Here is a 16164-nt window from a genome sequence, read left to right on the forward strand (position 1 = left end):
ATCTGCAACTTTCTGGGGAGCGTGGTTTGAGAGATCCTCATCAACTGGGGCTTTCCCCTTCAGCAGTCCACTCTACAAAGAGATTCGAAGTCACTACAGGGGACGCTGGGGGGGGTGGGGTGGGAGGGGTACCTGACCAACCATGTGGAGACTCGAGCTGAGAAGCCCATGAATGGCATAAAGTGGGAAAACATCAGGCCCAGGTTGGCACATAGGCCTTGGATTTGGGTGATGAGAACGGCAGAAGGAACCCGAAAACTTCTTGAGTTTAGGGGAAAGTCCATCTACTAAGGAGACAAGTCAGATGCCGTCACTCTTGTCCCCAGCACGGCTGAGTGATTCCATCCGGCATCTGAGATCTTCACCCTAGAATTCTAGACCCACCAGACTACCAGGTCAGCGAACACTGCATGGGTATTTTCTCTTATGTAACACCAAGGACATTTCTCTCAGGGCACCCAGGAAATGAGGGTGACCAAGAAGCCAGGGCCTGCCTGAGAGCTGACCAGCCACCTGGAGAGAGGCCTGGGTGCCCCTGAGGGGAGGCACACCCACAGCTGTGATGAGGCGCCCCACTGCACAGGGGGGAGTCCTGGTTCTCCCTCTGGGATGGGGACTCCCCTCTGGTCCCCCACACTAACACACACAGCTCTGCAGAGCCACGGGCCTCAGGGAGGGAGAATGAAGGAGACAGGTGGGTCAGGAGGGCCCCAGCGAGGGGCAGACCGGAACAGCCTCAGCCTCCTGCCAGCCGCAGCGGCCTGGTGCCCCAGTCACTGCCAGGCTCCCCAGTCGGGCCTGGGAAGCTGGAGAGCCCGGGAGGCAGGGAGGGAACAGACAAGACAGAGCAGGTGCGATTAAGCCTTTACTGGGGACCAGCGGGGCTGGGCGGGCTCCACGCCTGCCTGGCATGACAGAAACAGCTCCATGCTCCAACCTGGCTATAGACGTCACGGTCTACTTGTTACCCCACACAGCAATCTTCAGAAACAGTGGGCGTGGGAGGTAGCGGCTGGACTTCATGTAGGCGGAGATCTTTGGCAGGCCCTGAGGGTGGGAAGGGAAGGTCAGATCCGAGCCAAGATGCAGCACCTTTGGGCTCCACAGCTCCACTGGAGAAAAAGTGAGCTCAAGACCCTGTACGGAGCTTCCTTCAGGGGCAGACATGACCCTCAGTCCTTTAGACTCCCAGCACTGTGGGTTCTCTAGTCCAATCTGTGTGACTAATGGGGTCGCTGTAAGACACATGACCATGAGACACGCAGGTGCTTTTGATCCACCAGAGAGTCTGAGATAGGTTAGAGAAGGACGAGGGTTTAGAAGCTCTTACCCTGTGAGATATGTTCTAGGATCACTATTTATCAGAAGGGAAACTGAGGCACACGCAGGTGCAGCAGCTTCCACAGCTCTCACAGCTAGTGAGCGGGCAGCCCTGGAGTGCTCCCGAGCTCCCCAGTTCTGGGCTCTTCGGCTGGTCTCCAGCCCTCCTCACAAGGGTCTGGTCATCCTGTCTCACAAACACTCCCTCACCGGGAGGAGCCTGGCTCCCCAGAGTGACCTGCAACAGGGCTCTCAAGCACAAGTTTCAGATTGTGTCCCTGAAAGTTAACAAAGCCAATCTCACCCAGTGACTCAGCAAAATCTGGAGGAAGCTGATAGGAAGATGTGGAGGAGGAAAGCCAGCAGCCCAGAAGTGGGCTGTCCCTCTGAGAGGAGAAAGTCCAAGACATGGCCGGGTCCCGGAGTCTATCTCCTGCCCGGTCCTGCTGTACCCAACTAAGCAGAGACTCAAGTGTGCTTGGGCACCACCTTCCCAACAGAGAGAGCTGGTGGGAGGAGGCGAGGAGGGGACAGGGGGAGCACAGAGATCTAAGGATTCAAGATCCTGCAATTGCCTTTTCACAGATACAAGCCTGTACCAGCTGCAGGCTACGGACATGAGCTCTGGGCCGCCCTCCTGGCTGTCGGCAGTCAGCTCTTACATAACCATAGAACAGCCAGCTCCAAACAGAACTAGTGAGGACTCGTTGAGAAAGCAGATCTCTTGGTGGGAGTGGAAGGGAATCAGATAGAAGGATCAAAACTCTTATGACTCTAATGCTGAAACCAGTTAGAGTTGATCTAGTTTCTCTGCAAAAAGTTGACTCCGACTGACCAATGATTAGCTGTGAGTTGGGTCCAGGTGTGTTCCTCCACACCCAACTCCCAGTGTGGTTCCAGTAACTCTCCAACTGCACGGTGGCACCAGGGCAGAGCCACCTACTTCCCCACTGTGCCAGTTCCAGTGCCTCATACGTAGCAGAAGGTCAGATCAGTGATATGAGGTAAAGTGTGTGTGCTCCTGGTTGCCAGAGAGAAGCTGGGTAACTGGAGGAGGGGAAGGAGACAGGAGAGAAGGAAACTGCTTCAACAAGAAGACATCTGACGATCTCTACTCAGGGCACCTATACATACGCAAGTCCCAGCAGCAGTTCATTGCTGGGACCCTCAGTGCTCCCCAGACATGGCGGGGGGGAGGGGGGTGCACTGCCCAGCTCTCAGGAGAGGGACTGTGAATAGTGTCTGTCTCTGCTAGCTCCTGTCACCCCAGGAGGGTCTCAGCTCTCCCGCTCCAGCCACACTCCACCCCCAGCTGCCTCCCCACTGTGGGGGGCTGAGCAGCGGCTTGGAAAGAGCCCTGAGGCTTTGCTCTGGACCAGGACAGGGACAGCCACTGCTGTTGCTGCTGCTGCTGCCTGGGAAAACCAAAGGCCGAGGCCCACCCCAGCCCGCCCTGCTCTGTGAGCTGAGGAATTCTTATCCCTCCAATCTGGGTGTCCTTTTCTTGAAGGAATAGGTGAAAATTATTCTACCATGTAGAAACGTAAAGATTACATATGACGCAGTAGATGGAAGATGCTTATCTTAAAAACCATGCCATGGCATTGAAAACTCTCAGCAGAGTCCTCCATGAAAGCAGGCTTCCTTCGTTTTAGATGCCGGATGAGGAAAACATCAGGAAAAGAGGGAAGAACATTGAGGAAGATCAGAGGAATCACCTCAACGCGAGCCAGGAATTCCTTCAGGTTCGGGAAGGCATCCATACACTTGGGCTCAAATATACGAAGTTTGTCAAGAATGTCATAAGCCACAAAATCCACATAGGTGATCTGCAGGAGAGAGGGGGTGCTGGCAGAAACTCTGACCCCTGGAGGAATGACAACCCAGTACCCCCAGGTCCCCTTCCTTACCTTGTCCCCTGCAAACCAAGGTCTCTTCCCCAGAAACTGGGAGTACTGCTTCACGGTCTCGGGGAGTGCTTTCAGGTAGTCGGGCTTCAGCTTCTCCTGAGGCATAAAACAGCCACAGGTGAGCAGCTGCAGACCCCGACTGCACCTGGTGGAGCCCCAACAATCACGCCACCCATCTGGGAAAGCTGTGAGAATTCTCCAGCTGCACGGTGGGCAGGTGTGAGAACCTGGCGGAGTTTTGGGCCCCATCGGGCAGAAACAAAAAATGAAGGACACAAGGAAAGAAGTGCAAAGTTCTAAATATGAGTGGTTGGAGAACAGACACGTGAGGAAACTGGAGAGAGCATGGGGATGAAAGGCAGAGGTGGCCCGGGGAGCACATGTTGGCATCGCCTGTCCGCACCCCAGGAGGCAGCGCTGTTCTAACACGGTGCTGGCTGACTCCCCGCTAGGAGCAGAATTCCCAGCGTGGGCTGTTGAATTCTACCCCACGAGTGGCAGGAATGGATCAGAAGAGTTTGCATCTGGCACACTGGCGCTTGAAGCCCATTCTGGGAACGCCTTCAAGGATGCATAGATCTAAGGAGTTTAGATGCAAACAGACCAGGCTGGATGGGACACAGGCGTCCAGGCTCCAATCAGAAATTCCCCAAGGCTGCCCCACGAGGGGACTCACAAAGTCAGGACTGTAGCAGACCCTGGCCATTTGGATAAGCGTGTCCATGGCCTGGTTCTCCAGTATATCCATGCGAATCTTCTCTTCTTCTGTCTCTCCACCTATAGTCATATAACAACAGACTCACCTCAGTGTCCCACGCAGATCCACCGACAGACACAGCCACCGACTCCCACCCCCACCCCACTGCCCACTCACACAGGTTGTGCTTGCGGGCGATGTAGCGAAGGATGGCGTTGCTCTGGGTGAGCTTCCGAGTCCCGTCAATTAAGTAGGGCAGCTGCAAAGGGATCCGAGGTAGGTCGTTTGGGGTTCCAGCTCCCCTGCACCCCCTCAGCAAAAGCAGACAGGAAACCGGCTCCACAGCCCCTGGCCCACACTAGGTACCATATTCATGTGTCCAGCCGTGAATGAGCTGGACCCAGAGCATCAGGGGGGTGGTGCAGGGAGCCAGGGAGCAGCAGACACTGGCCCCAAAGCCTCTGAGCGGAGAGGGAGGGGAGGAGACACCCGCTCTTTGCCCACATCTCCCCAGCCTGCACCTACATTGGGGAAGTCCAGGCCCAGCTTGAACTTTTCATTCAGCCACTGGCTTCTGTCATAGTCGGGAGCTGTGGGGGAGAAGACAGGTGGAGAAGACAGGTAAACAAGCTTCTCAGAGGCCCAACTCTGTCCCCAGGAAACTGCAAAGGGACCAGTGTCAGGGGCCCTGCACAAGGGCATGTGAGTCTGAACCCCGTCTCGCATCCCAGCCCCACGGGCAAGAGTCAGGGCCCCGTGCTAGGAAGGTTTCTTCAGGTAAAGGCAAAGTCCGGTGGGCAGCCGGCCGAGTGACTGTGCTGGGGCTTTGAAATCCTCTGCTGTCTGCCTGGGACCCCAAGCCACAACCTCGAGAGGGGAGGACTGGGCCAGAAGGCCATTACCGTCGCCCATGCTGTACTTCTGTTCCACATACTTGGAGTCTGTGTATTCCAGCAGCATGCGGATGGCGTGAGCCAGCTGGGGGGTGCAGGGACAGAAGTCAGAGCGGACTGGGCTGGTGGCTCCAACTGCGCTCACAGCTTCAAACACTCTCCTCTCTGCCCACCCAGACGGGGCAGAAGCCCCCATGAGGCTGAGCACCACCAAGGCCCCAAGAGGCGCCTCGGTGAAACAGGAGCCCCTGGCTGCCTCCCGCCCCGCCGCCCCCTCCTCACCCACCCAGGGAGAGCCCTCACTCACCCCGCGGATGTCCCAGTATCCGAAAGTCATAGCCATGGTGCAGGTTTCAGCGCTCTGGGCCTCGGTGTTCCGCTCTGCAGGACTGGTAACTTGCCCTGGGCCACCTGAAAGGAGCCTGCTGGAGCTGCCTGCCCCTTCTTCTGGCCAGCCATGGCCCCGCCCCCCTTACTCCCCCACGCCCCCGCCCCCGCCGCACCTCCCTGGCGCAGGGCCAAACTCCCAAGAAGCAGCTGTCTTCAGTGAAGGCCCAAATCCAGGTCTGCAGAATTTAGCCCAGTTGCAGCCGCTAAGCCTTGAGGACTCAGGAGCGTTGGGCTAACTTCCCTCCTACCCTCTTTGGGGCTCTGGCCCCTTTTCAGGCCTCTGCTGCTGGTATAGTGTCTAGGGGACAAGTCTGGGTGGTAAAAAGCTCAAGGCAATCTCTTCTCCCCCTTCTCCACTCAGAGCATTGTTCTGCCTGCCCCTGCAGTCCCGAGACCAGAGTTTAACCTGGCCCTACCCAGGCTTACCAAGTTTCTGTGCTCAGAAAGCTCTTCCCAGTCTATAGAATCTGTTCAGGAATCTACCAGGACAGACTCAGTGGGAAGGGGTTGCCCCCACCCCCAAGACCTGTGGGCTGTGTTTTCCTTTAGCACACGGTGGGAGACTCCCTCTTAGGTCATGTCGCTAAGAGAAGCACAAATGTAAATGGCTACAGCCTAGCTGGCGCCTGCTGTCCTGAGTTGGTCCCAGCCCCAAGCAGGGCACAGAGGCGCTCCAGGGCTGCCCCCAGCAAGATGGCCCCCCACTGATAGGGACAGTGACTGGAAGCCGGTGGTCTCAGGGGCTAGTGCATGAGGGGGAGAGATGAACTCAGGGGGGCCAGATGCCATGTCACTGCACTGGGTGGCAAAGTGGGGTGGCACCCAGATGCCCGCAGGACTCCCCACAGGACAGGGGCTCAGCCAGGCCCTGCAGACCCCAGGGTGGAGACCCTCAGAGTGCTGGACTGGAGCCCTGACCCTGGCTCCTGCCCCGGTGTGGGTTTGGGTAGGAGATGGCGCCCGGTGGCCTTTGAGGTCACTGTGTTATCTGTGCTCTGGTACAAACTCCACAAGGGCAGGGCCCTGCCTGCCAATGTCTGCTGTGGAAGCAGAAACCTATTTCAGCTTAAGAGACTCAGACATAGCTTGGCCAATGTTTATTTCCCTAAATTAAAGGATATTACAAAATTTGGTGATGTCTGAAAACAGATGCATGGAACTTTAGTAAGAAAATGGGTTTATAGACCCTCCCGGGTGGCGCAACAGGTTAAAGCACAGCACTACAAAGCTCGCCGCGGCCGCCTAAGCACAAATTTGATCCCCAGCCAGGGAGGTGACCCACAAGGCCCATCAGACCTCTCCTGTCTCACCCGCTGCTCCCCTCAGCAGTGTACTCTGTCGATCTGCCTGTCCTGCTCCCCACTCTGTCTCTGGTGAAGCCTCTCACCGCCTCTGCACCTCTGGCTATATCCCAGTTTTGGATGTATATATAAATAAATAAATATTTTTTTTAAAATGGGTTTATAAGTAAAGAGCAAGTTTGTGCACTACAAAATAAGTTTAAATTAGTAATAATTTATTAGAATAACAAGTTCCATAATGTTTTGAGCCATTGTACTGTCGAGGAAGTTTTAAGAAGGACACAAAGACTTGAAATAACCCCTATTAGATCAGAGTCTGGGGTCTGTGCATCTCTTAAATGGGGACTGGGAGGCCCCTATTGTCACTGGAGGCCAATAAGCTTTGTTCCTGGGGTCCATTCCCAACATACCCCCCACATACGCACACGCCAGTCCTTGGGCTCCAGGTCGGGGTTCAGACTCACTATGCAACCTCTGGGGCCAAACTAGACTCCCTAGGAGTCTGCCTATGGGGAGCTGGACAATGGCAGACCCACAAACCCAAGTCCTGGCCTGCTTATAATTGCATTTGTCAGGCCCTCCCTGGTGGCACAGTGGGTTGCAGCTTTGCACTGCAAAGCTAAGTCAGCCATGGCCACTTCAGTGCCACCCCCAGGGTGTGGCAGACCTCTCCTGACCTGCCCGCTGCTCCCCTCAGCAGTGTGCTTCCTCGATCTGCCTGTTCTGCTCCCCACTCTGTCGCTGTGAATCCTCTCACTGCCCCTGCACCTCTGGCCTGCACCCACTTCTGTATGCATAAATAAATAAAATCCTTTAAAAAAGAAAAAGAATTGCATTTGTCACAATGCAGTAGGCTGCAGCAGAGACTCCAGACAATGAGAGGGGCAGAGAAGGGGGTGAGGCCCAGGCAGCCTGGTCCTGGGGTACAGCTGTGCCAGGGGAGGCAGCCTGCCAGACAGCAGTGCTCCAGCTCTCTGCACTGCCCTGGGCCGGGCAGCACCGAGGCTGGGCCAACCCAGGACAGACCCAGAGCCCGTCAGCCTGGCTAGAAGGGGCCTCTGGTTGCTCTTTTCCAAAGGCAGCCACTGTAAGTGACCGCAGAAACCTCTACCAGACGCTACAGCTGGATCTGCTCTGTGTTTAACCCCTCCCTGGGGTGGCCCAAGGTGAATCAATAAGCTCCCAGTGATCTACAGACAAGGACATCGGTGAGGAGTCACCTAGAAACAGCCCTTCCCACTGTTGGCTGCATTCACGGCCCAGACACATGTAAGCATGTCAACAGCCCAAACGTGCAGCAGTCGGTGATTCGCCCTCTGAAGCTCTTACCCTACAGTGACAATGATCACAGCGATTACCAGCAGGACAAAGGTCTAGCTTCACACCAGAGCTTCCCAGTGTTAGGAGACATCTTAGCCAGTCTGGTCTATTCCAGCAGAAGTCTCTTTTCTCTGGGAGATTCACAGACAGTGATTCATCAGGTGACCAGATGCACAGCAAATAAACAGGCAAAGGTAAAAGTGGAAAAACATTATTTTATTATTATGAGCCTATAAAAGTAGAGCAAGTTGCAATTCGGAGCCAAAGAGCCTCAGGGAGGGGAGAAAGAGGCTCGCACGCTTTCCTGACAGCAGGAGCAGGGAGACCGGAGGGGTCTGCTGCTCCAGGTGGTCACTCCCTGGCCAGGGATGGAACTTGTGTCTCAGCAGCTGGCCTGGCAGTAGCTGCACAGTGCTGAGACTTTAACCCTTGTGCCGCCAGGGCGGGCCTACTGACAGTCTCAAAGGGCCTGGATGAAATGGGATTAGAGACAAAGGGTCAAATCAGGCCTGATTGGGGGGATAAAGAAAATGAAAGAAGGACAACAAAGGGCGCTCAGTTAAGGCTCCAGGTGGGCCTGCTGTTCTCAAACAGCACCTGGCCCACGCTCCATGTCCCGGCCTCCTGGGTCTACTTGTTACCCCACACAGCATTCTTCAGATACATAGGGTGTGGGAGGTAGCGGCTGGACTTCATGTAGGCGGAGATCCTCGGCAGGCCCTGAGGGCGGGAAACTAAAGGTCAGCCAGAGGTTAGCTGCCCGATGGGCATCAGTCCATAGAGGTCCCCAACTTGCTCTGTAAGCTGTCTTCCAAAAGCTGTAATTAATGTGGCATCTTTATATGATTTACTACTTATGTGCACATTCTTGCATGTAAATCTCCAAGAGATTATGGGTTAGGTTAGACTGTAACAGAAGCTAACAACTTCCACCAACTACAATAGCTTCTGCAATCACTATTTAGCAACAGAGAAACTGAGGTGCACGCAGGTGCAGTGGCTTCTGCCGCTCTCACAACTAGAGAGAGGACAGCCTGGAGTGCTCCCGGCCTCCCCAGGTCTGGACCCTCTCTGCTGCTCTCCCCACACCCTCCTCACAGGGCCTGGCTCCCTGTTTCACGAACACTCTCCCTGCTCACAGGAGGAGCCTGGCTCTCCAGAGTTGCCTACAACCGTGCCCCCAAGCAGAACAAAGGGCTCAGACTGTGCCCCAGGAACTTTCAGAAGAGAGCTGATCTCAGCAGGGACTCAGAAAAACCAGGGTGAGAGCTGACAGTGGACTGTGGAGCAGGAAGCCAGCAGCCCAGAAGCGAGCTGTCCCTTGGAGGAGACAGCAGAGGGCGTGGCCTGGTTGAGTCCATGCATCTCAGGCCAAATCGTATAGACTCAGGTGTATTCGGACAGAGAGAGACAGAAAGAGAACGAAAAGCACAAGGTAACGCATTCAAGATTCTGCAAATGCCTTTCAAAGACACAAGCCTGCACCAGCTACAGGCTACAGACATGAGCACTCAGTAATCAGCTCTTACATAACCATAAGGAAATCAGCTGGAATTCCAGCCAGCACTGGCAAGAACTGCTTGACAAAGCAGACCTGTCGATGGAGAGCAGGGTTCAGACGGGGCAAAAATCGTGCGGCTCCAATTCTGAAATCTGCAGCAAAGCTCACTTAGCTTGCCAAGCTCAGAGCTTGTTCACAGCGAGCCGATGTGACTGCTCCTCCAGTCGGCCCCCTCACCACACAGCCTGGCTCCCGTAATCCTCCAAGCAGGAGCCCAGGAGGGTGGCCCAGACGGGGTCCCCGTGCACCCCGACTTAGATGCATGGACTCAACCAGGCCAAGCCCTGCACTGTCTTCTCCGAGGGTCAACTCGCTGCTGGGCTGCTGGCTTCCTGCTCCACAGTCTCCTATCCAGCTCTCGATCTGCTTGTCCCAGGGCTTCGCCCCAGAAGGTCAGATCAGTGATCTGAGTTCACGTACTCCGACCTTCAACAGTGCAGCCGGTAACGAGAGGAAGAGAAAGAGAGAAAGGCCCACAAGAACACAAGAAGAAGACATCTGAAGACCTTCCCCACGAGCACCCACAAATGAACTCAAGTCCCAGCAGTACTTCATTTCTGCAACCCCATATGTGGGGGAGCACCACCCAGCTCTCAGGAGAGGGACCGTGAATAGTGTCCGTGTCTCTGCTGGCTCCTGTCACCCCAGGGGGTCTCAGTTCTCCCGCTCCAGCCACATTCCACCCCCAGCTGTGGGGGTGCTGAGCAGCGGCCTGGAAAGGGCCCTGAGGCTTTGTTCTGGGCCCAGGACAGGGAGAGCCCCGGGGGAAGCCAGAGGCGCTTCCTGCCCCCCAAGCTGAGATTTATATCTGTAAATTAAAGGTGCTCATCATTCTACTGTGTAAAGGTCCTGTAAAGATTAAATGTGAGAAAACGCACAAGATGCTAAGGAGAGTTCCTGGCCTGAGAAAGTCTTCATTCATTGCTAGTTTTTCTTCATTTTACCAACAGGACCAAAAAAAAAACAATGTTAGGCAGAAGAGAGGGTCAAGTGACATAATAAGGAGAATCAAGAGAGTGACCTCAAATCGCCTGAGGAAGGCCTTCAGGTTCGGGGAGGCATCTAGACTCGTGGGCTGAAAGACACGCAGTCGGTCAAGGGCGTCGTAGGCCAGGAAGTCCACGTAGGTGACCTGCAGGGGGGGGGGGTGGCAGCAAGTCGGACCCCTGGAGGAGCGACCCCCCGCCCCCAGAGCTCCCCTTTACCTTGTCCCCTGCAAACCAAGGCCTCTCCCCCAGAAACTGGGAGTACTGGGTCACCGTCTCGGGGAGTCCTTTCAGGTAGTCGGGCTTCAGCTTTTCCTGGGGAGCAAAACAGCCAGCCGTCACCCCTCAGACACAGACCCTGACAGAGAGAACTGCCAGGGGCTTCCGTACCCCCCAGTTGCCTCAGGGGAGCAACCATGGACCCCGACTGTGCCTGGCCAGGGCCCAGGCCACACAACTGTGTTCCTGAGACTCCTGGGGCCCCCACCTGTGAGCAAGGGGGAAGCAGGCCAGCAGCATCTGTCCCCCCACTGTGTCTCCACTGTCTCTCTGCCTCCCCCCGACACCCCCACAGGGGCCAACCCAGGGCAGCTGTGAGAACCAGATGAACATGACCCACATAGAGAATGAAGAACAAAAGGGCTTCAGGGAAAGCAGTGGAAAGTCCTAGCCCCTGGATAACAGGAGAAGGCATGGACACTTAGGTTTGGAGCGACCAGCATGAGAAAGGCTGAAATGAAAGGACAGGAGCACGCTGGCCCTGAGCTGCCTACATGGACGCACGCTGGACCCCGCTGTGTGGAGACAGTGCTGGGCTGAACCCTGGGAGGATTTCCTGGGCCGTCTGGATTCTGTCTGTCTGGTGGGGCTCCTCAGAGTTTCATTTGATACATTTGGGGGTTGAGGGTCACTCTGGAGTGGCATAGGAAGCCTCTTCTAGGGTCAGTAGTTCTAAGGAGTTTAGATGTCAACAGGAGTAGTGGAGACAGGACACAAGAGTCCAGTTGAGCCTGAAAGTACCCAGCGCTGCCCGCTGGGAGGGGACTCACGAAGTCAGGGCTGTAGCAGACCATGGCCAGGTTCATGCGGGTGTCCCGAATCTGGTTCCCCAAAATGTCGATGCGAATCTTCTCCTCTTCTGTCTCCCCACCTGCAGCCACACAGCACTGCTCACCCTCGGCTGCCACCGGACCCCACTAGAGACACAGCCCGGCCATTGTGCCCACCCGCCCACTCACACAGGTTGTGCTTGCGGGCGAGGTAGCGAAGGATGGCGTTGCTCTGGGTGATCCTGCGATCCCCGTCAATTAAGTAGGGCAGCTGCAAAGGAGTCAGAGGCAGGTGGTTGGGCCTCCAGCTCCCCTGCACCCCCAACTTCTTTAAGGGATGAGAGGAATCCTGGCTCTCACAGCCCCTGGCCCACACTAGCTACCATATTCATGTGTCCAGCCGTGAATAGGCTGGACCCAGAGCATCAGGGGGTGGTGCAGAGAGCCAGGGAGCAGCAGACACTGGCCCCAAAGCCTCTTAGCGGAAAGGGAGGGGAGGAGACACCCGCTCTTTGCCCACATCCCCCCAGCCTGCACCTACATTGGGGAAGTCCAGGCCCAGCTTGAACTTTTCACTCAGCCACTGGCTTCTGTCATAGTCGGGAGCTGTGGGGGAGAAGGCAGATGGAGAAGACAGGTAAACAAGCCTCTCGGAGGCCCAACTCTGTCCCCAGGAAACTGCAAAGGGACCAGTGTTAGGGCCCTTGCACAGGGGCATGTGAGTCCGAACCCCATCTTGCATCCCAGCTTTGGGGGAGAAAGCACTGATAAAGCTCAGGAAACCTATGAGGAAGTTTTACTCAGAGTGGAGCCACTCGGTTCAGTCCCGTCACTCCTTCCTTGGAAGCAAAGCTGCACCCTCAAAGGGCTTTAGAGTTGGGAGGTCCCTTTTGCATATGGTGGGGGGCATCTTAGGGAGCCCCAGCTGCCAAAGGCCGTGGGTGCTTGTTACCAAATCAGCAAAATTGCTGCAGTCAGAACAGGGCCTTTACCGTCGCCCATGGTGTACATCTTCTCCTCATAGTGTGAGCCTGTGTATTCCAGGAGCAGGCGGATGGTGTGAGCTAGCTGGGAGAGAGGCCAGAAGAAAGGTCAGAGGTCAAGGGGAGTGTGGAGGAAGGCGATCCCGACTTTGTCCACTCCAGGCAACATCTTGCACCGACGCCTTTAAGGTTTCCCTTCATGCTCACACACACCCCACACCTGAAAAGACATGTGGAGGAGGCAGCTGGACACCAGCGAGCCCTTCCAAAGGGCCTTCTGGCTCAGTCTGCCCCTCCCGAGAGTGTGTCACCCCTCCCGCCGGCTCCAGCCCTCCACCCCTGGAAGACCCTTGCTCACCCCTCGGATGTCCCAGTAACCCAAGGTCAGGACCATGTCGCTGGCTTCCTGAGCTCAGTGGAACTCTCAGCAGAGCTCGAATTAGAATTTGTCCTTTGACCAGGGCGGAGCTAAGTGGGGGCTGAGAGGAGAGGACCGAGGCTCCCCTTTGCCCCACTCCTGAGAAACAGGACACGCAGGACACACAGACATACGTTATTCACTTAAATAAAAATGGACAACACCTGAACTACAGGGGTTGTACTCTTTTCTCTTCCCCACTTCGTACAAAAACTGTATTTACAGCTTGATCCAAAAGTAGTTTCTAGAAGCAAACACTGTTACTCCGAGGTTGGAAATCTATGCTCACACAAAGTGGCCAAGTCTAATAAATTATTAACAGAATGCTCCATCAACAGTGAGGCAATTATCCAGATAGCTCATTAACAATTTCTCCCAGACCGAGGTGCAACTAATCCAATCAGGTAGCAAATGATACTGCTTCCGTTTCAGACCATCTGACATTCTTTTTTTTTTAAAGATTTATTTATTTATTCATACAGAACTGGGGTACAGACCAGAGATGTGTAGGGTGAGAGAACCCACCAGGGACAGAGTGGGGAGCAGAACAGGCAGATCGACGAAGTACACTGCTGAGGGGAGCAGCGGGAGGGTCAGGAGAGGTCTGCCAGCCATGTGGTCACCATGTGGTCACCTCCGGGGCAGGCGGGGATCAAACTCATGTGGAAGTGGTTTTTTTTTTTTTTTTTAAGCTTCTTAGTGCTGTGCTTTAACCCGCTGCGCCATCAGGGAGAGCCCAGAGCATCTGACGTTCTTACGGAAAAAGTGGAAAGACAGAATCTTTTTTCTTCATTAGGCTCTTTGGACACTTGAAAAATAATTCCCAAAGCACAAAGATATAAACAGACATCAGCTTATCAAAAAGATACTCAAAATTAAGACTGCAATGTTAGTGCGCAATTGGCATTTGGTATGTTCAAGACAGTGATAACAAATGAACTGATTTATACTTTTCCTTCCATATGATCAGGAGGATCACCAACCTCCTCTGACCTACATCAGACCAGTTGGTACTCGGAACTGGACCACCAGACTCAAATGATTTCTTCATGGCAAATGACCTTCATCAGAACTGCTGAAGAAGTCAGCTAAAATTATGTATGTAAAGTTGCATTTCCCAACAACTTCTCATTTTTTTCCTCCTTGGAAGTCACCCACGAATTTATCCCAATTTCTCCTCTTAGGAGATGATGACATAGATTATTTTATGATTTATTTACTTCCGCATACAGGAGTTGGGGTACAGGCCAGAGGGGCAGGGTGTGAGAGAAGTCACCAGAGACAGAGCAGGGAACAGAACAGGCAGATCTACTGAAATACAGTGCTCAGGGGAGCAGCGGGGAGACAGGAGAGGTCTGCTGTGCCCTGTGGGTCACCTCCTTGGCGGGGGATCGAACTCATACTGCAGTGGCTGCAGAGAGCTTCATAGTGCTGCTCTTTAACCCCTTGTGCCACCAGGGACGACAGTTTAAGTTTGCAATGAACTGCTCCACTTAGCCATGCCTCTCACCCCTCCAGCTTCTCCCACCTCACAGCCTCTGATATTTTTCATTTTAATTTCAGTCTTTGTTGCAAGTAACAAATGTGTTCTGATCTGCTGATTTGGCATTACAGAATGAAGCCTCCATTTCAAATTGCCATCCTCTTCAGAAAGCAGTTTCACCACGGCAATCAACTCTTTTTCTGAAAATTCCACATTTTCATCATTGTCCTCCTAAGTGGAACCACACTGAGGGTGGTCTTGCCACCAGTCACGCTTGGTTTGTGCCCAAGTCTGCCTCATATGGCTCGTTCTCCATTCTAAGCTCCTTTACACCTTTTAATCCAGACCGTACAATCTGCACACGTACCTGTAAAGTTTCTAGAGCAGCAACATAGCTTTCTTGTCTTTTGAAAGTATTCACACCCTTTTCTCAGCAGAGCACCGCATTATGTGGATTAAGTTCAAGAGATTTCTTTGCTACAAGCACTGGCATTATGTGGATTAAGTTCAGCAGCATCATGGTAACTCTCAAGAATGTGACAATACTATGCATCATTGGCTTTCTGTTCCCAGTGTCAGTTGCTGTCATTGCCCTGGGCTGTGGGCAGGAAGGGTGCGGAGGTGCTACTTGTTGACCAGAGCAACCGAAAAGCTCTAGGAAGCCTCTGGAATGCTGCAGGTCCTGCTATGACCAGCCCTTCCCTTCCAGATTCTGTTGTTGCTGCTGCTCTTTCCCCCTGGCCCCCCACTCCCAGGGGACAATAAAATAAATAAGTCTCTCTGACTTATTTTTATTTTATTGTTTTGCAATTCTAGTCCCCACTACTCTATCTGTTTCTTCTCCAGATGTTCCTTCACCGACCTCTGGCAATGTATAGAGACATTTTCATTGTTACAACGGGAATGCTTCTGGCATCCAGGGGACAGGAGGTTGGGGGTGCAGTTAAATACCCTGCCATGCACAGGACAACCCCAAAGCAAGGCTGATGTATCCAAAGAGTCAGTTGGCAAGTGAGAGAGCCCTGATTTGTGACGTGGCATAAGAGCTGCCCCTGGAAAACACTGCGTGCCTGCCATTCCAGCTGGCAGGAAGACCCCATGCCTCAGCAGGCAACTGGCCAGGACCCCTCTGCAGGGAGCACGGGAGTGCCTGAGGGTTGGCCCTGCCAGCAGGCAATGAGAGGGGCAGAGAAGAGGGTGAGGGCCAGGCAGCCTGGTCCTGGGGTACAGCTGTGCAGGGGGAGGCAGCCTGCCAGGAAGCAGCCTTCAAGCTCCCTGCACAGTGCCCCGGATCGGACGACACTGAGACCGAGCCAGCCCAGAACAGCCCCAGAGCTTGACAGCATGGCTGGAAGAAGGAAATGGTGGATGCTCTTTTCCAAAGGCAGCTACCGTAAGCTTCTTGAGTTTTGGGGAAAGCCCATCAACTGAGGGGTCAAGTCAGATGCCATCACCCTTGCCCCCAGCACCACTGAATTCTAGTGATTCCATCCGGCATCTGAGATCTTCGCCCTAGAATTCTTTATCCACCAGACTACTAGGTGAGTGAACACTGCATAGATATTTTCTGCATAGAGAGAGGCTTGGGTGCCCCTGAGGGGAGGCACACCCACAGCTGTGATGAGGCGCCCCACTGCACAGGGGGGAGTCCTGGTTCTCCCTCTGGGGTGGGGACTCCCCTCTGGTCGCCCACACTAACACACACAGCTCTGCAGAGCCACGGGCCTCAGGGAGGGAGAATGAAGGAGACAGGCGGGTCAGGAGGGCCCCAGCGAGGGGCAGACCGGAACAGCCTCAGCCGCCTGCCAGCCGCAGCCCCGTGCCCCAGCCACTGCCAGGCTCCCCAGTCGGGC

At 54.6% G+C, this 16164-nt stretch overlaps 2 protein-coding genes across 2 annotated transcripts; both read right to left on the minus strand.

Moving 5' to 3' along the window:
• Positions 1 to 858: 858 nt before the first annotated feature.
• Positions 859 to 5223, minus strand: LOC101636538 (glutathione S-transferase Mu 1). Its single transcript, XM_004689680.2, has 8 exons — positions 5128 to 5223; positions 4830 to 4905; positions 4453 to 4517; positions 4105 to 4186; positions 3907 to 4007; positions 3231 to 3326; positions 3039 to 3149; positions 859 to 1047 (listed from the first exon to the last, which is right to left on the minus strand). The coding sequence occupies exons 1-8, from the start codon at positions 5161 to 5163 to the stop codon at positions 958 to 960; spliced, it is 657 nt and encodes a 218-aa protein (XP_004689737.1). The 5' UTR covers positions 5164 to 5223; the 3' UTR covers positions 859 to 957.
• A 3216-nt stretch (positions 5224 to 8439) lies between these two features.
• LOC101636933 (glutathione S-transferase Mu 2-like) lies at positions 8440 to 12831 on the minus strand. The gene is made up of 8 exons (XM_012730107.1): positions 12769 to 12831; positions 12420 to 12630; positions 11969 to 12033; positions 11617 to 11698; positions 11428 to 11528; positions 10598 to 10693; positions 10414 to 10524; positions 8440 to 8551 (listed from the first exon to the last, which is right to left on the minus strand). The coding sequence occupies exons 2-8, from the start codon at positions 12436 to 12438 to the stop codon at positions 8462 to 8464; spliced, it is 564 nt and encodes a 187-aa protein (XP_012585561.1). The 5' UTR covers positions 12439 to 12630; positions 12769 to 12831; the 3' UTR covers positions 8440 to 8461.
• Between the last annotated feature and the right edge of the window lie 3333 nt (positions 12832 to 16164).

The sequence above is a fragment of the Condylura cristata genome, unplaced genomic scaffold (genome assembly GCF_000260355.1).
Source record: "Condylura cristata isolate star-nosed mole 26May11 unplaced genomic scaffold, ConCri1.0 scaffold00026, whole genome shotgun sequence".
In the NCBI taxonomy this organism is placed as follows: domain Eukaryota; kingdom Metazoa; phylum Chordata; class Mammalia; order Eulipotyphla; family Talpidae; genus Condylura; species Condylura cristata.